This window comes from Hyla sarda, unplaced genomic scaffold (genome assembly GCF_029499605.1).
Source record: "Hyla sarda isolate aHylSar1 unplaced genomic scaffold, aHylSar1.hap1 scaffold_2892, whole genome shotgun sequence".
In the NCBI taxonomy this organism is placed as follows: domain Eukaryota; kingdom Metazoa; phylum Chordata; class Amphibia; order Anura; family Hylidae; genus Hyla; species Hyla sarda.
Window position 1 is genome coordinate 1 of NW_026609600.1, and position 23,978 is coordinate 23,978.

General features: G+C 38.0%; 1 protein-coding gene across 1 annotated transcript; it reads left to right on the plus strand.

The window, feature by feature from the left end:
• Positions 1-1,272: 1,272 nt before the first annotated feature.
• LOC130326989 (eIF5-mimic protein 1) lies at positions 1,273-23,978 on the plus strand (the record flags this gene model as incomplete). The annotated part of the gene is given in 8 exon segments (XM_056553367.1): positions 1,273-1,449; positions 11,291-11,394; positions 12,667-12,732; positions 15,311-15,446; positions 16,268-16,377; positions 18,095-18,265; positions 23,036-23,182; positions 23,840-23,978. Coding segments are annotated over 8 exon segments (1,050 nt in total), but the record flags the coding sequence as incomplete, so codon positions are not given.

Consider the following 23,978-nt stretch of genomic DNA (forward strand, 5'->3'; position numbering starts at 1 on the left):
GAAGTAATTTACAAATCTGTTTAACTTTCTGGTGCCAGTTGATATATAAAATAAAGTTTTTTTCCTGGAATACCCCTTTAATTTTTTCAGATCTGACTTTTAAAATTGCGCCCTCATGCAACCTTATTGCATAAATCAATGGGGCTGCAAGATTGCACCATACCCCTAGCTCAGTGTTTCCTAACCAGGGTGCCTCCAGCAGTTGCAAAACTACAACTCCTAGCATGCTGGGAGTTGTAGTTTTGCAACAGGTAGAGGCACCCTGATTGGGAAACACTGCCCTAGCCCAAAAATCTAAATGATTTTTTTTGTTTGTTTGTTTTAGCTCTGACTTCAAAAATTGTGCCCTCATGCAACCTTATTGCAAATATCGATGGGTTGCAAGACTGAATCATACTCTTAAAGGGGTTATCCAGGAAAAAACTTTTTTTTATATATATCAACTGGCTCCAGAAAGTTAAACAGATTTGTAAATTACTTCTATTAAAAAATCTTAATCCTTTCAGTACTTATGAGCTTCTGAAGTTTAGGTTGTTCTTTTCTGTCTAAGTGCTCTCTGATGACACCTGTCTCGGGAACCGCCCAGTTTAGAAGAGGTTTGCTATGGGAATTTGCTTCTAAACTGGGCGTTTCCCCAGACGTGTCATCAGAGAGCACTTAGACAGAAAAGAACAACCTTAACTTCAGAAGCTCATAAGTACTGAAAGGATTAAGATTTTTTAATAGAAGTAATTTACAAATCTGTTTAACTTTCTGGAACCAGTTGATAGAGATATATAAGTTTTTTCCTGGATAACCCCTTTAACCCAATGTATGTCTATAATTGTGTTGTTATTTTTATTTTTTATTTATTAATTTTTTGGCATAAATTTTATTACCTATTTATACGGCTGGTCTCCTTCATCTGCCTAACATTCCCACCAGCCATCCGGCTCCCGCTGTGCTCTATAAATAGAAGAGTTTCTGATGTTTATTATAATTTTTTTTGTTTCTTTTCCTTGATTTTTTGGGGGGGATTTGGCAGATTTTGTACTTGAAACAGTATTTGGCGATTACATTCGCTGGCCCTGATGTTATTAGCATTTAGATGATATTTTATTTGTTTAAAACTGTCACAAAACGAATTAAAATAAAAAGAAATCTGCTGCCATATCCCTCCGTCCCCTCCGTCTGCTGATGTATCTGTAACGCCCCCTGCAAAGTCGAAGACAATTTTAAAGAGGCTATGTAACAAAATAAAAATAAATTAATCTTTCCACGTTTACTTTACAGATGAAAAAGAGAAATTTGAACCTACAGTTTTTCGGGACACCATCATCCAGGGACTCAATGAAGCAGGAAACGAATTGGAAGCAGTAGCCAAATTTCTTGATACGACAGGATCGCGATTGGACTACCGCCGCTATGCCGATACATTGTTTGACATTCTCATAGCTGGGAGCATGCTTGGTATGAGCTTATTGCCATCTGCCTGGTAACTCTGTATGTCATATGAAGACTCGGGTCACTTTATTTAATTTTTAATGTTCTGATAAAAGCAAATTGTGCATGCATAACTTTTATAGAATTTCCCACTATATGTAAGAATATAACTACTATAATACTACTCCTCTATACAAGAATATAACTACTATAATACTGCTCCTATATACAAGTATATAACCACTATAATACTGCTCCTATATACAAGATTATAACTACTATAATACTGCTCCTATATACAAGAATATAACTACTATAATACTGCTCCTATATACAAGAATATAACTACTATAATACTGCCTCCTGTATACAAGAATATAACTACTATAATACTGCTCCTATATACAAGAATATAACTACTATAATACTGCTCCTATATACAAGAATATAACTACTATAATACTGCTCCTATATACAAGAATATAACTACTATAATACTACTCCTCTATACAAGAATATAACTACTATAATACTGCTCCTATATACAAGTATATAACCACTATAATACTGCTCCTATATACAAGAATATAACTACTATAATGCTGCTCCTATATAAAAGAATATAAATACTATAATACTGCTCCTATATACAAGTATATAACCACTATAATACTGCTCCTCTATACAAGAATATAACCACTATAATACTGCTCCTATATATAAGAATATAAATACTATAATACTGCTCCTATATACAATAATATGACTACTATAATACTGTCTCCTATATACAAGAATATAAATACTATAATACTGCTCCTATATACAATAATATGACTACTATAATACTGCTCCTATATACAAGAATATAACTATTATAATACTGCTCCTATATAAAAGAATATAACTACTATAATACTGTCTCCTTTATACAAGAATATAACTACTATAATACTGCTCCTATATACAAGAATATAACTATTATAATACTGCTCCTATATACAAGAATATAACTACTATAATACTGCTCCTATATACAAGAATATAACTACTATAATACTGCTCCTATATACAAGAATATAACTACTATAATACTGCTCCTATATACAAGAATATAACTACTATAATACTGCTCCTATATACAAGAATATAACTACTATAATACTGCTCCTATATACAAGAATATAACTAGTATAACAAACAGTCCAACAAGATGAGTGCCACTATTGTGTGGTCTCCCTTAGTAACAGGCAAAGTTCTTAGCATACAATGCGAGGCTGTGCAGATGGACTGATAATCCAGGCTAGACCTGGAGGTGCAGGTAACTGTATAGTATTCATATAGATCCAAAAAACAAGTAAAGAAAGAAGTACCGCACTCACCCACTGTCAAAAGCCGGGAACAGGAGAGATTTATTTCAGATCATAAGATCGGAATAACAGGTGCAGGACGTGGAGGAGAGAAAAAAGCCACACACGACTAGTTTCACGCCGGACGGCGCTTTCTCTGGCTGACTTGGCTACCAAGTCAGCCAGAGAAAGCGCCGTCCGGCGTGAAACTAGTCGTGTGTGGCTTTTTTCTCTCCTCCACGTCCTGCACCTGTTATTCCGATCTTATGATCTGAAATAAATCTCTCCTGTTCCCGGCTTTTGACAGTGGGTGAGTGCGGTACTTCTTTCTTTACTTGTTTTTGGATCTATATAACTACTATAATACTGCTCCTATATATAAGAATATAACTATTATAATACTGCTCCTATATACAAGAATATAACTACTATAATACTGCCCCCCTATATACAAGAATATAGCTACTATAATACTGCTCCTATATACAAGAATATAACTACTATAATACTGCTCCTATATACAAGAATATAACTACTATAATACTCCCTCCTATATACAAGAATATAACTACTATAATACTGCTCCTATATACAAGAATATAACTACTATAATACTGCTCCTATATACAAGAATATAACTACTATAATACTGCTCCTATATACAAGAATATAACTACTATAATACTGCTCCTATATACAAGAATCTAACTACTATAATACTGCTCCTATGTACTAGAATATAACTACTATAATACTGCTCCTATATACAAGAATCTAACTACTATAATACTGCTCCTATATACAAGAATATAACTACTATAATACTGCCCCCCCCCCCTATATACAAGAATATAGCTACTATAATACTGCTCCTATGTACAAGAATATAACTACTATAATACTGCCCCCCCTATATACAAGAATATAGCTACTATAATACTGCTCCTATATACAAGAATAGAACTACTATAATACTGCTCCTATATACAAGAATAGAACTACTATAATACTTCTCCTATATACAAGAATATAACTACTATAATACTGCTCCTATATATAACTACTATAATACTGCTCCTATATACAAGAATATAACTACTATAATACTGCTCCTATATACAAGAATATAACTATTATAATACTGCTCCTATATAAAAGAATATAACTACTATAATACTGCTCCTATATACAAGAATATAACTATTATAATACTGCTCCTATATACAAGAATATAACTACTATAATACTGCTCCTATATACAAGAATATAACTACTATAATACTGCTCCTATATACAAGAATATAACTAGTATAATACTGCTCCTATATATAAGAATATAACTATTATAATACTGCTCCTATATACAAGAATATAACTACTATAATACTGCCTCCTATATACAAGAATATAACTACTATAATACTGCTCCTATATACAAGAATATAACTACTATAATACTGTCTCCTATATACAAGAATATAACTACTATAATACTGCTCCTATATACAAGAATATAACTATTATAATACTGCTCCTATATACAAGAATATAACTACTATAATACTGCTCCTATATACAAGAATATAACTACTATAATACTGCTCCTATATACAAGAATATAACTAGTATAATACTGCTCCTATATATAAGAATATAACTATTATAATACTGCTCCTATATACAAGAATATAACTACTATAATACTGCCTCCTATATACAAGAATATAACTACTATAATACTGCTCCTATATACAAGAATCTAACTACTATAATACTGCTCCTATATACAAGAATATAACTACTATAATACTGCCCCCCCCTATATACAAGAATATAGCTACTATAATACTGCTCCTATATACAAGAATATAACTACTATAATACTGCCCCCCCTATATACAAGAATATAGCTACTATAATACTGCTCCTATATACAAGAATAGAACTACTATAATACTGCTCCTATATACAAGAATAGAACTACTATAATACTGCTCCTATATACAAGAATATAACTACTATAATACTGCTCCTATATATAACTACTATAATACTGCTCCTATATACAAGAATATAACTACTATAATACTGCTCCTATATACAAGAATATAACTACTATAATACTGCCCCTACGTACAAGAATATAACTACTATAATACTGCTCCTATATACAAGAATATAACTACTATAATGCTTCTCCTATATACAAGAATATAACTACTATAATACTGCTCCTATCTACAAGAATATAACTACTATAATACTGCTCCTATCTACAAGAATATAACTATTATAATACTGCTCCTATATACAAGAATATAACTATTATAATACTGCCCCCCCTATATACAAGAATATAGCTACTATAATACTGCTCCTATATACAAGAATATAACTACTATAATACTGCTCCTATATACAAGAATATAACTACTATAATACTGCCTCCTATATACAAGAATATAACTACTATAATACTGATCCTATATACAAGAATATAACTACTATAATATTTCTCCTATATACAAGAATATAACTACTATAATACTGCTTCTATATACAAGAATATAACTACTATAATACTGCTTCTATATACAAGAATATAACTACTATAATACTGCTCTTATATACAGGAATATAACTACTATAATACTGCTCCTATAAACAAGAATATAACTACTATAATACTGCCTCCTATGTACAAGAATATAACTACTATAATACTGCTCCTATATACAAGAATATAACTACTATAATACTGCTCCTATATACAAGAATATAACTACTATAATACTGCTCCTATATACAAGAATATAACTACTATAATACTACTCCTATATACAAGAATATAAATACTATAATACTGCTCCTATATACAAGAATATAACTACTATAATACTGCTCCTATATACAAGAATATAACTACTATAATACTGCTCCTATATACAAGAATATAACTACTATAATACTGCTCCTATATACAAGAATATAACTACTATAATACTGCTCCTATATACAAGAATATAACTACTATAATACTGCTCCTATATACAAGAATATAACTACTATAATACTACTCCTATATACAAGAATATAACTACTATAATACTGCTCCTATATACAAGAATATAACTACTATAATACTGCTCCTATATACAAGAATATAACTACTATAATACTGCTCCTATATACAAGAATATAACTACTATAATACTGCTCCTATATACAAGAATATAACTACTATAATACTGCTCCTATATACAAGAATATAACTACTATAATACTGCTCCTATATACAAGAATATAACTACTATAATACTGCTCCTATATACAAGAATATAACTACTAGAATACTGCTCCTATATACAAGAATATAACTACTATAATACTGCTCTTATATACAGGAATATAACTACTATAATACTGCTCCTATAAACAAGAATATAACTACTATAATACTGCCTCCTATGTACAAGAATATAACTACTATAATACTGCTCCTATATACAAGAATATAACTACTATAATACTGCTCCTATATACAAGAATATAACTACTATAATACTGCTCCTATATACAAGAATATAACTACTATAATACTACTCCTATATACAAGAATATAAATACTATAATACTGCTCCTATATACAAGAATATAACTACTATAATACTGCTCCTATATACAAGAATATAACTACTATAATACTGCTCCTATATACAAGAATATAACTACTATAATACTGCTCCTATATACAAGAATATAACTACTATAATACTGCTCCTATATACAAGAATATAACTACTATAATACTGCTCCTATATACAAGAATATAACTACTATAATACTGCTCCTATATACAAGAATATAACTACTATAATACTACTCCTATATACAAGAATATAACTACTATAATACTGCTCCTATATACAAGAATGAGACTACTATAATACTGCCTCCTATATACAAGAATATAACTACTATAATACTGCTCCTATATACAAGAATATAACTACTATAATACTGCTCCTATATACAAGAATATAACTACTATAATACTGCTCCTATATACAAGAATATAACTACTATAATACTGCTCCTATATACAAGAATATAACTACTAGAATACTGCTCCTATATACAAGAATATAACTACTAGAATACTGCTCCTATATACAAGAATATAACTACTATAATACTGCTCCTATATACAAGAATATAACTACTATAATACTACTCCTATATACAAGAATATAACTACTATAATACTGCTCCTATATACAAGAATATAACTACTATAATACTGCTCCTATATACAAGAATATAACTACTATAATACTGCTCCTATATACAAGAATATAACTACTATAATACTACTCCTATATACAAGAATATAACTACTATAATACTGCTCCTATATACAAGAATATAACTACTATAATACTGCTCCTATATACAAGAATATAACTACTATAATACTGCTCCTATATACAAGAATATAACTACTATAATACTGCCTCCTATATACAAGAATATAACTACTATAATACTGCTCCTATATATAAGAATATAACTACTATAATACTGCCCTATATACAAGAATATAACTACTATAATATAACTACTCCGCAGTATAATCTTTGTCCTCTCCTCAGATTTTATGGCGCTCTGTGAAGTGTCTCTATTAAGTGATCACATTATTACTCTTCCCCGTTCAGCCGATGTTATGCAGGAATTATGCTAAATAAGATTCTTTCTTCTGAAATAGAATTAATGTCCTTGTCAGGAGCAGATAGAGCAATGAATACAGTTCTTAAATCCTTATTGTGGGGGGGACATGACAGCCGGGGGGCGGTAATAATGTAACGCCTGACACGGCCGGGAGATGTTTTCGCAGTATTTCTGAGCTCCTTATCCACGTCCCTCAGGAAAGAGGAAATATGGCTTTGGAATTATGTTTGTCCGGTGTTTGTGACGGGTGTGAAAAAGCGTGAAATGGAATAACTTCTTGTTTTCAGGATGAAGTATTCATCACATGGTCGTCAGTGTTTATTGGTTTATTATAATTTAGGGATTTATGATGATTAATACCTTAGCCTACGTATCCATTTCCCGTTCTTTTTATAGTAACAACGTGTTATGAGGTGTTTAACCCTTAATACACCCTCATGGGGTTCTCAATTTTATGTTGAGAAGTATTTGGGTTAATACAAGTAAAGTAAAGAACCTGCAGTAAACCCAATGGTGGAACGTGCAAAACCCATACAGATGAACCCCATGAGGGTGTATTAAGGGTAAAATGCCTCATAACACGTTGTTACTATAAAAAGAACGGGAAATGGATACGTAGGCTAAGGTATTAATCATCATAAATCCCTAAATTGGATAGGGGATAAGATGAATAAAGCTGGAATACCCCTTTAATACAAGTATGCCAGAGAACCTGGAGAAACACAGTAATATAATGTTGATCCAGAGGAAGGCAACCCCCCCCCCCCATTAGGCTGATGCCAATTGCTCCATGACAGAGGGAAATTCCTTCCCAAATCAACTATGGAATCAGAATGAATCCCTGGATCAATGTCCTATCCCCATAAATCTAGTATCCATAACATGTAATATTATATTTTACTGAAAAAACATCCAGCCCCCCCCCCCCTGAACATGTTTATTGAGTCAGACCTTACAACGTCATGTGGAGAGAGTTCCATAGTCTCACTGCTCTTACAGTAAATAATCTGTCTGTGATGATGGTGAAACCTTCTTTCCTCTAGGTGTAGAGGACGCCCCCTTGTCATGGTTACTGGCCTAGGTGTAAATAGATTCCTAGAAAGATTTCTGTAATGTCCATTCATATATTTGTATATTGTGATCAGATCCCCCTAAGACGTCTAAACTAAATAACCCCAAGTGATAACCTGTCTTGGTCCTGTAATCCTCCTCCTACCATTAATTATCTTTGTCGCCCTCCTCTGCATCCTCTCCAGTTCGGCCATGTCCTTCTTATATACAAGGGCCCAAAACTGGACACCAAACTCCATATGTGGTCTGACTAGTGATTTATACAGAGGTAACTATGTCCTTATCACAAGCCTCTATGCCTCTGTATACATCACATGACTTTGTTAGCCTTGGCAGCCGCTGCCTGGCACTGATCACTAAAGTAGAGTTTACTGTCCACCAGTACCCTTAAGTCCTTTTCGGTGGAAGTTTTACTTAATGTCTTATTATTTACACATGGTTGAACATAAAACCCCATTGAAACCCAATGGAAGATTGTGCAAATCCCATAAAGATGCCCAAGGGTAGATCTCCAGTGTAATTGGGTTAATACAGGTAGACCAGAGAACCTTGAAGAAAGGCAATGGAAAACCATGCAAACCCCATACAGATGCCCATGAGTGGATTTCTAGTGTAGTTGGGTTAATACACTGCTCAAAAAAATAAAGTGAACACTAAGATAACACATCCTAGATCTGAATGAACTAATCGTATGAAATACTTTCCTCTTTACATAGTTGAATGCGCTGACAACAAAATCACACAAAAATTATCAATGGAAATCAAATGTATCAACCCCTGGAGGTCTGGATATGGAGTCACACTCAAAATCACAGAGGAAAACCCCACTACAGGCTGATCCAACTTTATGTAATGTCCTTAATACAAGTCCCAATGAGGCTCAGTAGTGTGTGTGGCCTCCACGTGCCCGTATGACCTCCCTACAACGCCTGGGCATGATCCTGATGAGGTGGAGGATTGTCTCCTGAGGGATGTCCTCCCAGACCTGGACTAAGGCATCCGCCAACTCCTGGACAGTCTGTGGTGGATGGAGCGAGACGTCCCAGATGTGCTCAATCGGATTCAGGGGAACGGGCGGCCAGTCCATAGCATCAATGCCTTCCTCTTGTAGGAGCTGCTGACACACTCCAGCCACATGAGGTCTAGCATTGTCTTGTATTAGGAGAAACCCAGGGCCAACCGCACCAGCATATGGTCTCACAAGGGGTCAGAGGATCTCATCTCGGTACCTAATGGCAGTCAGGCTACCTCTGGCAAACACGTGAAGGGCTGTGCGGCCCCCCAAAGAAATGCCACCCCACACCGTTACTTACCCACCAACAAACCAGTCATGCTGGAGGATGTTGCAGGCCGCAGAACGTTCTCCACGGCGTCTCCAGACTCCTGTCACGTCTGTCACATGTGCTCAGTGTGAACCTGCTTTCATCTGTGAAGAGCACAGGGCGCCAGTGGCGAATTTGCAAATCTTGGTGTTCTCTGGCAAATGCCAAATGTCCTGCACGGTGATGGGCTGTAAGCACAACCCCCACCTGTGGACGTCGGGCCCTCATACCACCCTCATGGAGTCTGTTTCTGACCGTTTGAGTGGACACATGCACATTTGTGACCTGCTGGAGGTCATTTTGCAGGGCTCTGGCAGTGCTTCTCCTGCTCCTCCATGCACAAAGACAGAGGTAGAGGTCCTGCTGCTGGGTTGTTGCCCTCCTACGGCCTCCTCCACATCTCCTGATGTACTGGCCTGTCTCCTGGTAGAGCCTCCATTCTGTGGACACTACGCACACAGACACAGCAAACCTTCTTGCCACAGCTCGCATTGATGTGCCATCCTGGATGAGCTGCACTACCTGAGCCACTTGTGTGGGTTGTAGACTCCGTCTCATGCTACCACTAGAGTGAAAGCACCGCCAGCATTCAAAAGTGACCAAAACATCAGCCACAAAGCATAGGAACTGAGAAGTGGTCTGTGGTCACCACCTGCAGAACCACTCCATTATTGGGGGTGTCTTGCTAATTTCCTATAATTTCCACCTGTTGTCTGTTCCATGTGAAATTGATTGTCAATCAGTGTTCTTCCTGAGTGGACAGTGGGATCTCACACAAGTGTCAGTGACTTGGCGTTACATTGTGTTGTTTGTGTTCCCTTTATTTGTTTTGAGCAGTGTATATATAGTCCAGAGAACCTGAGGGAAATTCAGTGGAGATTGTACAAACCCCATACAGATGTCCATGGGTTGATCTCCAGTCTAGTCAGGTTAATACAAGTAGAGTGGAGAACCTGGAGGAAACCCAGTAAAAGAATGTACAAATCCAATACGGACGCCTATGGTTGGATCTTTACCATGGTCTTATTTTAAGCCACATGCCCACATTTAAATAAACTCAACATGAACCCCTCCGTATGTTTAGATTGTCCAGAATATAGCAGCTTTGTTCCCAAAAAAAAAAAAAACAGTGCCACCCCTGTTCATGGATTGTCTGTGGTATTGCAGGTCAAGTCCAGTTAGTCGAGCTGCAATACTAGGCACAACCCATAGACAGGTGTGGCGCTGTTTTTGCGTAAAAGTATCTCTTTTTTTTTTCTTATGCTGAAGAACTTCTTTAAGGTGGCCACAGAGGACCAGATTTGCACCACCAGAGCCACAACCAAGATGTATAATAAGTTTTTGAATTTAGGGATGTCGTCTATGTACCTACATTTTTTTTTTCTTTTTTCCCCTTAGCTCCGGGAGGCACTCGAATCGATGATGGAGACAAAACCAAGGTGACCAGTCATTGTGTCTTTGGCGCAAACGAAGACTATGAGACCATAAGGAATTATGCCCAGGTGAAGACTTTGCACTATAGCGGTTATAGCGACTGTCAACATTGTTGCTGATGACGGATCTTTTTCATTTTGATATTAACTCTGTGTAGTAGTTTTATTGTGTAATCCATAACCTGGGAAGCATTAGCTGTTGTTTTGCACGACTCGCCCCGGTATTGGCCAGAGATGTAAGGTTTGCAGCAGTCGGCCTACTTGTCATCCGTTTCCAAATTGCAACAGAAAAATGTATTCCAGTGATATAAACTTGGTATTATGTAGTTTATGTTAATACTATAATACAGTGGTCCCTCAAGTTACAATATTAATTGGTTCCGGGACGACCATTGTATGTTGAAACCATTGTATGTTGAGACCATCACTGTGTGGATACCTGGTAATTGGTTCTGAAGCCACCAAAATGTCATCCAAAAATAGGAAAAAGTGAGGATTAAAGAAAAATAAGTAGATAACTAATATAGATAAAGCAAATCCTTACATATAAAAGTAATAAAAATCTGCTGGGAGCTGTAATCACTGTCTATGTCAGTGTTTCCCAAGCAGGGAGCCTTCAGCTGTTGCAAAACTACAACTCCCAGCATGCCCGGACAGCCAAAGGCTGTCCGGGCATGCTGGGAGTTGTAGTTTTGCAACAGCTGGGGGTACCCTGCTTGGGAAAACACTGGTCTATGTAGAGGACAGGAGCTTCTTCGGGGTCCTGTACAGTACACAAAGTGTCCCAAAAAGTAACATGGAGCCGCCCCCAACTGGTGTCCAAAGGAGCAGCTAACCCTGGTACAGGTAAAGAGTACAGAACATGTAATACCTCTCTGTATTGTAGGGGGCGCTACCAGACACCAGTCAGTGCATACGCTTCAGTAATACAGGTAAAGAGTACAGAACATGTAATACCTCCCTGTACTGTAGGGGGCGCTACCAGACACCAGTCAGTGCATACACTTCAGTAATATAGGTAAAGAGTACAGAACATGTAATACCTCCCTGTACTGTAGGGGGCGCTACCAGACACCAGTCAGTGCATACACTTCAGTAATACAGGGGTTTTACCAGTGAATGTCCATTCTGATTGGTTAGTTCTTCCAGCCATTGACATGTTTCACAGATCTGGACTGTCCGTACATTGTATGTTGAGTCTGGTTTCAACTTACAATGGTCCAGCATAGACCATTGTATGTTGAAACTATTGTATGTTGAGGCCATTGTAAGTTGAGGGACCACTGTATATATTTATAATAATAGACCGGTTTGTCATGTTTTCTTTCCTGATCTTTCCAGGTCTTCAGCAAACTAATCAGAAGATACAAATATCTGGAGAAAGCCTTTGAAGAGGAAATAAAAAAGGTAAAAAAGGAGCAGAACATTTTAAAGGGGTACTCCTCTGCCCCAGCGTGGGCACGGGCTGTGGGGGTCGTGACGTCACAGGCAAGCCCCTTGTGATGTCACACCACGCCCCCTCAAGGCAAGTCTATGGGAGGGGGCGTGGCATAGACTTGCCTATTAAAAAATCTTAATCCTTTCAGTACTTATGAGCTGCTGAAGTTCTGTCTAGGTGCTCTCTGATGACACCTGTCTGGGGAACTGTCCAGAGTAGAAGCGAATCCCCCATCGCAAACCTCTTCTACTCTGTGCAGTTCCCGAGACAGACGGAGGTGTCAGCAGAGAGCACTGTTGCCAGACGGAAAAGAACAACTCAACTTCAGCAGCTGATAATTATTAGAAGAATTAAGATTTTTTTTATAGAAGTAATTTACAAATCTGTTTAACTTTCTGGAGCCGATTGATGTATAAAAAATTTTTTTTTCCTGGAATACCCCTTTCAAAATGCACTCAGATAGGGGTGCTGCCATCATATAAAGTGATAGAATAAAACAAGGAAATGTCATTATTGGTGTGGGTCCGACCTCTGGGACTGGCGCAGACTGTGAAAATAAGGGGACACAGCTTGAGTGGCGTCAGAGCGCTCCCTCTTGGAGAGTGGCGTCAGAGCGCTCCCTCTTGGAGAGTGGCGTCAGAGCGCTCCCTCTTGGAGAGTGGCATCAGAGCGCTCCCTCTTGGAGAGTGGCATCAGAGCGCTCCCTCCTGGAGAGTGGCATCAGAGCGCTCCCTCCTGGAGAGTGGCATCAGAGCGCTCCCTCCTGGAGAGTGGCATCAGAGCGCTCCCTCCTGGAGAGTGGCATCAGAGCGCTCCCTCCTGGAGAGTGGCATCAGAGCGCTCCCTCCTGGAGAGTGGCATCAGAGCGCTCCCTCCTGGAGAGTGGCGTCAGAGCGCTCCCTCCTGGAGAGTGGCGTCAGAGCGCTCCCTCCTGGAGAGTGGCGTCAGAGCGCTCCCTCCTGGAGAGTGGCGTCAGAGCGCTCCCTCCTGGAGAGTGGCGTCAGAGCGCTCCCTCCTGGAGAGTGGCGTCAGAGCGCTCCCTCCTGGAGAGTGGCGTCAGAGCGCTCCCTCCTGGAGAGTGGCAGCAGAGCGCTCCCTCTTGGAGAGTGGCATCAGAGCGCTCCCTCTTGGAGAGTGGCATCAAAGCGCTCCCTCTTGGAGAGTGGCATCAGAGCGCTCCCTCTTGGAGAGTGGCATCAGAGCGCTCCCTCTTGGAGAGTGGCAGCAGAGCGCTCCCTCTTGGAGAGTGGCAGCAGAGCGCTCCCTCCTGGAGAGTGGCATCAGAGCGCTCCCTCTTGGAGAGTGGCATCAGAGCGCTCCCTCTTGGAGAGTGGCATCAGAGCGCTCCCTTTTGGAGAGTGGCATCAGAGCGCTCCCTTTTGGAGAGTGGCATCAGAGCGCTCCCTCTTGGAGAGTGGCATCAGAGCGCTCCCTCTTGGAGAGTGGCAGCAGAGCGCTCCCTCCTGGAGAGTGGCATCAGAGCGCTCCCTCTTGGAGAATGGCATCAGAGCGCTCCCTTTTGGAGAGTGGCATCAGAGCGCTCCCTCTTGGAGAGTGGCATCAGAGCGCTCCCTCTTGGAGAGTGGCATCAGAGCGCTCCCTCTTGGAGAGTGGCAGCAGAGCGCTCCCTCCTGGAGAGTGGCGTCAGAGCGCTCCCTCTTGGAGAATGGCATCAGAGCGCTCCCTCTTGGAGAGTGGCATCAGAGCGCTCCCTCTTGGAGAGTGGAGTCAGAGCGCTCCCTCTTGGAGAGTGGCATCAGAGCGCTCCCTCTTGGAGAGTGGCATCAGAGCACTCTCTCTTGGAGAGTGGCATCAGAGCGCTCCCTCTTGGAGAGTGGAGTCAGAGCGCTTCCTCTTGGAGAGTGGCATCAGAGGGCTCCCTCCTGGAGAGTGGCGTCAGAGCGCTCCCTCCTGGAGAGTGGCGTCAGAGCGCTCCCTCCCGGAGAGCGGCATCAGAGCGCTCCCTCCTGGAGAGTGGAGTCAGAGCGCTTCCTCTTGGAGAGTGGCATCAGAGGGCTCCCTCCTGGAGAGTGGCATCAGAGCGCTCCCTCCTGGAGAGTGGCATCAGAGCGCTCCCTCCTGGAGAGTGGCATCAGAGCGCTCCCTCCTGGAGAGTGGCATCAGAGCGCTCCCTCTTGGAGAGTGGTATCAGAGCACTCCCTCCTGGAGAGTGGCATCAGAGCGCTCCCTCTTGGAGAGTGGCATCAGAGCGCTCCCTCTTGGAGAGTGGCATCAGAGCGCTCCCTCTTGGAGAGTGGCATCAGAGCGCTCCCTCTTGGAGAGTGGCAGCAGAGCGCTCCCTCTTGGAGAGTGGTATCAGAGCGCTCCCTCTTGGAGAGTGGCATCAGAGCGCTCCCTCTTGGAGAGTGGCAGCAGAGCGCTCCCTCTTGGAGAGTGGCATCAGAGCGCTCCCTCTTGGAGAGTGGCAGCAGACTCCAAGTTTCCCTTCACATCCTCATAGACCTTTGGCAGCATCTGCATATTAAAAATGCCTCCGAACCCAGAAGGGTTAATTGTTTCTTGGTTTTTTTTGGTCTTTCTCTGCAGCTTCTGCTTTTCCTCAAGGCGTTTTCTGAAGCGGAGCAGACCAAGTTAGCTGTGCTGACCGGGATATTACTGGCCGGTGGGACGCTCCCAGCCACCATTTTAACAAGTCTGTTTACTGAAAATATAGTGAAAGAAGGTACAGTAGGTGCAGTGTGTATCCCTATCCTCTATAGCAGTGGTCTCCAACCTGCGGACCTCCAGATATTGCAAAACTACAACTCCCAGCATGCCCGGACAGCCAACGGCTGTCCGGGCATGCTGGGAGTTGTAGTTTTGCAACATCTGGAGGTCTACAGGTTGACCACTGCTCTATATTATACCATCACCCACGGCTCCTCCCACCTCCCTCTGTCAACTCTTCCTGGCAGTCAGTAACAATTAGACAGCTCCAATCCATAGATGGCATGAAGCCCTGCTGACCATGTAGTTGGGTATCCGGGTTTATTCTGGGGTCAGTATATAGGAGAGATTAAAGGGATATTCCGGGTTTATACATCTTATCACCTATCCAAAGGATAGGGGATAAGATGTATGATCACAGGGGTCCCGCCGCTAGGGACCCCGTAATCTTGTTGCTGCCCCTGGCATTCTTTTGCCGGCGCTGCTTCCGAGATGCGGACGTGACGCCACGCCCCCTAGTGATGACAGGATGCCGGGGGCTGCACAGAGATCTCGGGGTCCCCAGCGGCAGGATCCCTGTGATCATACATCATATAAGATGTATAAACCCGGAATACCCCTTTAAGGCCAAATATTATGGGCATGTCCACACACTCAGCATTCAGCAATGTACAGTCCTGAGCCGTGGCCTTACACACATGCGGGGCTCCATTTATTTAGGGGATAATATTCATTTATTCTCAGGATTAGTTAGGGTCCCGGAGGTTTGACCACCCCACCGATCAGCACAGGGTAACCCTTTTAATGTTTTTTTTTGTTTCACTCCCTGTATCTAAGGTATTTCTGCGTCTTTCGCTGTAAAACTCTTCAAAGCATGGATGGCGGAGAAGGACGCCAACTCTGTTACATCATCCTTAAGAAAAGCCAATCTGGATAAGCGATTACTAGTCAGTATATAACTATTATCTACCATAATACTGATTCTATCCTGTCTGACTACAATAATACTGCCCCTATTAATATAACTACTATAATACTGCCCCCTATAATTATAACTGCTATAATACTGCCTCCTATGTACAAGACTATAACTACTATAATACTGCTCCTATATACAAGAATATAACTACTATAATACTGCTCCTATATACAAGAATATAACTACTATAATACTGCTCCTATATATAAGAATATAACTACTATAATACTGCTCCTATATACAAGAATATACCTACAATAATACTGCTCCTATATACAAGAATATAACTACTATAATACTGCTCCTATGTACAAGAATATAACTACTATAATACTGCTCCCTATACAAGAATATAACTACTATAATACTGCCTCCTATATACAAGAATATAACTACTATAATACTGCTCCTATATACAAGAATATAACTACTAGAATACTGCTCCTATATACAAGAATATAACTACTATATTACTGCCCCCTATATACAAGAATATAACTACTATAATACTGACCCCTATATACAAGAATATAACTACTATAATACTGCTCCTATATACAAGAATATAACTACTATAATACTGCCTCCTATATACAAGAATATAACTACTATAATACTGCTCCTATATACAAGAATATAACTACTATAATACTGCTCCTATATACAAGAATATAACTACTATAATACTGCTCCTATATACAAGAATATAACTACTATAATACTGCTCCTATATACAAGAATATACCTACTATAATACTGCTCCTATATACAAGAATATAACTACTATAATACTGCTCCTATATACAAGAATATAACTACTATAATACTGCCTCCTATATACAAGAATATAACTACTATAATACTGCTCCTATATACAAGAATATAACTACTATAATACTGCTCCTGTGTACAAGAATATAACTACTATAATACTGCTCCTATATACAAGAATATAACTTCTATAATACTGCTCCCTATATACAAGAATATAACTACTATAATACTGCCCCTATATACAAGACTATAACTACTATAATACTGCCTCCTATATACAAGAATATAACTACTATAATACCGCCCCTATATACAAGAATATAACTACTATAATACTGTCTCCTATATACAAGAATATAACTACTATAATACTGTTCCGATGTACAAGAATATAACTACTATAATACTGCTCCTATATACAAGAATATAACTACTATAATACTGCTCCTATATACAAGAATATAACTACTATAATACTGCTCCTATATACAAGAATATAACTACTATAATACTGCTCCTATATACAAGAATATAACTACTATAATACTGACCCCATGTACAAGAATATAACTACTATAATACTGCTCCTATATACAAGAATATAACTACTATAATACTGCCCCTATATACAAGAATATAACTACTATAATACTGCTCCTATATACAAGAATATAACTACTATAATACTGCTCCCTATATACAAGAATATAACTACTATAATACTGCTCCTATATACAAGAATATAACTTCTATAGTGCTGCCCCTATGTACTAGACTATAACTCTATTATAATACTGCTCCTTATGTTCTTCTGTATGTGTTATCCTGACATGGTTATGCTCTATTGTGCTGTATATTATACTATATGTGCTATACATGTCTCTTTCTCATGATCTTCATTGATCTCTTAGGAACTGTTTCCGGCCAATCGCCAAACAGTTGAACATTTCTCGAAGTATTTCACTGACGCCGACCTGAAGGAACTTTCTGACTTTCTGCGGGTCCAACAATCTCTGGGAACACGGAAGGAGCTGCAGAAGGAGCTACAAGAACGTTTATCTCAAGAATGTCCAATCAAAGAGGTAACATTGTGACCAGTATCTGTACAGACGTAAGGAAAATTAGAGATCCCCTTATAATACCGCCATACAGTGTCCATATAATAACAGTACCATCGTACATTGTCAATATAATAACTATACCACCATACCATATCATATAATAACAACTCCGCCATACAGTGTCCATATAATAACACAAACATACAGAGTCCATATAATAACATAACCACCATACAGTGTCCATATAATACTGCCACCATACATTGTCAGTGTAATACCACCATACAGTGTCAATATAACAGTACCACCATATTATATTCATATAATACCACCATATCAACAATAATCAACAATACCACATACAGTGTCCATATAATAACAATACTACCATACAGTGTCCATATAATAATACCACTATACAGTGTCCATATAATAACAATACTACCATACCGTGTCCATATAAAAATGATACCATACATTGTCCATATAATAACAGTACTACCATAAAGTGTCCATATAATAATGCTACCATACAGTCTCCATATAATAACAATACCACCATACACTGTCTATATAATAACAATATCAGCATACAGTATTCATATGATAACAATACCACCATACAGTGTCCATCTAATAGCAAAGCCATCATACAGTCTCCATATAATAACAATACTACCATACAGTGTCCATATAATAATACCACTATACAGTGTCTATATAATAACAGTACTCCCTACAGTGTCCATATAATAACCATACTACCATACAGTGTCCATATAATATCAATACCACTATACAGTGTCCATATAATAATACCACTATACAGTGTCCATATAATAACAGTACTCCCTACAGTGTCCATATAATAACAATATCAGCATACAGTGTCCATATAATAACAATACTACCATACAGTGTCCATATAATAACAATACTACCATACCGTGTCTGTATAATAATACCACTATACAGTGTCCATATAATAACAGTACTACCATACAGTGTCCATATAATAATACCACCATACAGTGTCCATATAATAATACCACCATACAGTGTCCATATAAAAATACCACCATACAGTGTCTATATAATAATACCACCATACAGTGTCCATATAATAACAATACTACCATACCGTGTCTGTATAATAATACCACTATACAGTGTCCATATAATAACAGTACTCCCTACAGTGTCCATATAATAACAATATCAGCATACAGTGTCCATATAATAACAATACTTCCATACCGTGTCTGTATAATAACACCACCATACAGTGTCCATATAATAACAATACTACCATACAGTGTCCATATAATAATACCACTATACAGTGTCCATATAATAACAATACTACCATACAGTGTCCATATAATAACAATACTACCATACCGTGTCTGTATAATAATACCACTATACAGTGTCCATATAATAACAGTACTACCATACAGTGTCCATATAATAATACCACCATACAGTGTCCATATAATAATACCACCATACAGTGTCCATATAAAAATACCACCATACAGTGTCTATATAATAATACCACCATACAGTGTCCATATAATAACAATACTACCATACCGTGTCTGTATAATAATACCACTATACAGTGTCCATATAATAACAGTACTCCCTACAGTGTCCATATAATAACAATATCAGCATACAGTGTCCATATAATAACAATACTTCCATACCGTGTCTGTATAATAACACCACCATACAGTGTCCATATAATAACAATACTACCATACAGTGTCCATATAATAATACCACCATACAGTGTCCATATAATAACAATACTACCATACAGTGTCCATATAATAATACCACTATACAGTGTCCATATAATAACAATACTACCATACAGTGTCTATATAATAATACCACCATACAGTGTCCATATAATAACAATACTACCATACCGTGTCTGTATAATAACACCACCATACAGTGTCCATATAATAATAATGCCACCATACAGTGTCCATATAATAACAATACCACCATACAGTGTCCTTATAATAACAATACTACCATACAGTGTCTATATAATACCACTATACAGTGTCCATATAATAATAATACCACCATACAGTGTCCATATAATAATAATACCACCATACAGTGTCCATATAATAACAATACTACCATACAGTGTCTATATAATAATACCACCATACAGTGTCCATATAATAACAATACCACCATACAGTGTCCATATAATAACAATACTACCATACCGTGTCTGTATAATACCACTATACAGTGTCCATATAATAATACCACCATACAGTGTCCATATAATAACAATACTACCATACAGTGTCTATATAATAATACCACCATACAGTGTCCATATAATAACAATATCAGCATACAGTGTCCATATAATAACAATACTACCATACAGTGTCCATATAATAACAATACTACCATACCGTGTCTGTATAATAATACCACTATACAGTGTCCATATAATAACAGTACTACCATACAGTGTCCATATAATAATACCACCATACAGTGTCCATATAATAATACCACCATACAGTGTCCATATAAAAATACCACCATACAGTGTCTATATAATAATACCACCATACAGTGTCCATATAATAACAATACTACCATACCGTGTCTGTATAATAATACCACTATACAGTGTCCATATAATAACAGTACTCCCTACAGTGTCCATATAATAACAATATCAGCATACAGTGTCCATATAATAACAATACTTCCATACCGTGTCTGTATAATAACACCACCATACAGTGTCCATATAATAACAATACTACCATACAGTGTCCATATAATAATACCACCATACAGTGTCCATATAATAACAATACTAACATACAGTGTTCATATAATACTACTATACAGTGTCCATATAATAACAATACTACCATACAGTGTCTATATAATAATACCACCATACAGTGTCCATATAATAACAATACTACCATACCGTGTCTGTATAATAACACCACCATACAGTGTCCATATAATAATAATGCCACCATACAGTGTCCATATAATAACAATACCACCATACAGTGTCCTTATAATAACAATACTACCATACAGTGTCTATATAATACCACTATACAGTGTCCATATAATAATAATACCACCATACAGTGTCCATATAATAACAATACTACCATACCGTGTCTGTATAATACCACTATACAGTGTCCATATAATAATACCACCATACAGTGTCCATATAATAACAATACTACCATACAGTGTCTATATAATAATACCACCATACAGTGTCCATATAATAACAATACCACCATACAGTGTCCATATAATAACAATACTACCATGCAGTGTCTGTATAATAATATCACCATACAGTGTCCATATAATAACAATACCACCATACAGTGTCCATATAATAACAATACTACCATACCGTGTCTGTATAATAATACCACTATACAGTGTCCATATAATAACAATACTACCATACAGTGTCTGTATAATATCAGCATACAGTGTCCATATAATAACAATACCACCATACAGTGTCCTTATAATAACAATACTACCATACAGTGTCTATATAATACCACTATACAGTGTCCATATAATAATAATACCACCATACAGTGTCCATATAATAACAATACTACCATACCGTTTCTGTATAATACCACTATACAGTGTCCATATAATAATACCACCATACAGTGTCCATATAATAACAATACTACCATACAGTGTCTATATAATAATACCACAATACAGTGTCCATATAATAACAATACCACCATACAGTGTCCATATAATAACAATACTACCATGCAGTGTCTGTATAATAATATCAGCATACAGTGTCCATATAATAACAATACCACCATACAGTGTCCATATAATAACAATACTACCATACCGTGTCTGTATAATAATACCACCATACAGTGTCCATATAATAATACCACTATACAGTGTCCATATAATAATACCACCATACAGTGTCCATATAATAACAATACTACCATACCGTGTCTGTATAATATCACCATACAGTGTCCATATAATAACAATACCACCATACAGTGTCCATATAATAACAATACTACCATACCGTGTCTGTATAATAATACCACCATACAGTGTCCATATAATAACAATACACTGCACACCGTCCATATAACTATAAACAATTCTACCATACAGAGTTGAAGTTAGATTGGGTTCACCTGGTGTTTTTTTGTTTAAACTTACTGTAAATGTTTTATGCTCCATATACTGCCATATAGCAGGGACTTACTGCCATATACTGCCATATTACCACTAACTTACATTGTTTAAAAAAAAAAATTCATTGTAAGGTATACCTTTTTTCCCCAGCTGTATACAGTAGCGGACTCCACTGCACTTTTGTATACATCAAAGTATTCCCATTACCACTATACAGTACATAAAAAATCCCGCCATATGCTGCCATAGTGACCTATATTCATCACACTAGTCTCCATAAACCCACTATATCGCACATACTGCCACTTCTATGTCCAGTGGGTGAATGATACCACAGCTCACTACTATAATAGTACCACCATACCAGGCTACAGTTAGTACATACCTGCCCATAAACAGTCATGATGGGTCACATGGCGGCGAACGGCGAGCACCTGTCTTTTCTGTTGTAAAATCATACTTTCCGTTCTCCTGTGTCACTATTTGGCGACTTTAATTTATTTTACTTTTTTGTTTTTCATATTTTTTTTTACTTTTTTCTCTGTTTTTCAGATAGTCCTGTACTTAAAAGAAGAGATGAAACGTAACGAGATCCCGGAGCCGGCGGTGATCGGCCTCCTGTGGACGTGCGTGATGAACGCCGTGGAATGGAATAAGAAAGAAGAGCTGGTGGCCGAGCAGGCGCTGAAGCACTTGAAGGTGAGAGCTTAAAGGGGTACTCCGGTGGAAAACTTTTTTTTTTTTTTTTAATCAACTGGTGCCAGAAAGTTAAACAGATTTGTAAATTACTTCTACTAAAAAATCTTAATCCTTCCAGTACTTATTAGCTGCTGAATACTACAGAGGAAATTCTTTTTCTTTTTGGAACACAGAGCTCTCTGTTGTCATCACGAGCACAGTGCTCTCTGCTGACATCTCTGTCCATTTTTAGGAACTGTCCAGAGCAGCATATGTTTGCTATGGGGATTTTCTCCTACTCTGGACAGTTCTTAAAATGGACAGAGATGTCAGCAGAGAGCACTGTGGTTGTGATGTCAGCAGAGAGCTCTGTGTTCCAAAAAGAAGAGAATTTCCTCTGTAGTATTCAGCAGCTAATAAGTACTGGAAGGATTAAGATTTTTTAATAGAAGTAATTTACAAATCTGTTTAACTTTCTTGCACCAGTTGATTTAAAAAAAAAAAAAAAAAGCTTTCAACCAGTTTGCCTCCAGCTGTTGCAAAACTACAACTCCCAGCATGCCCGGACAGCCGTTGGCTGTCCGGGCATGCTGGAAGTTGTAGTTTTACATCATTGGGAGGCTCCTTGGTTGGGAAACACTAGGATAGACCGTCACGTGTCATCACCGTGTCTTCCAGCAATATGCTCCTCTATTGGCCGTATTCAGCACCCAGGGCCAATCAGAGCTCGTCTTACTGCAGAAAGTTCAGGAATACTGCTACGACAATATCCACTTCATGAAGGCCTTCCAGAAGATCGTGGTCCTGTTCTATAAAG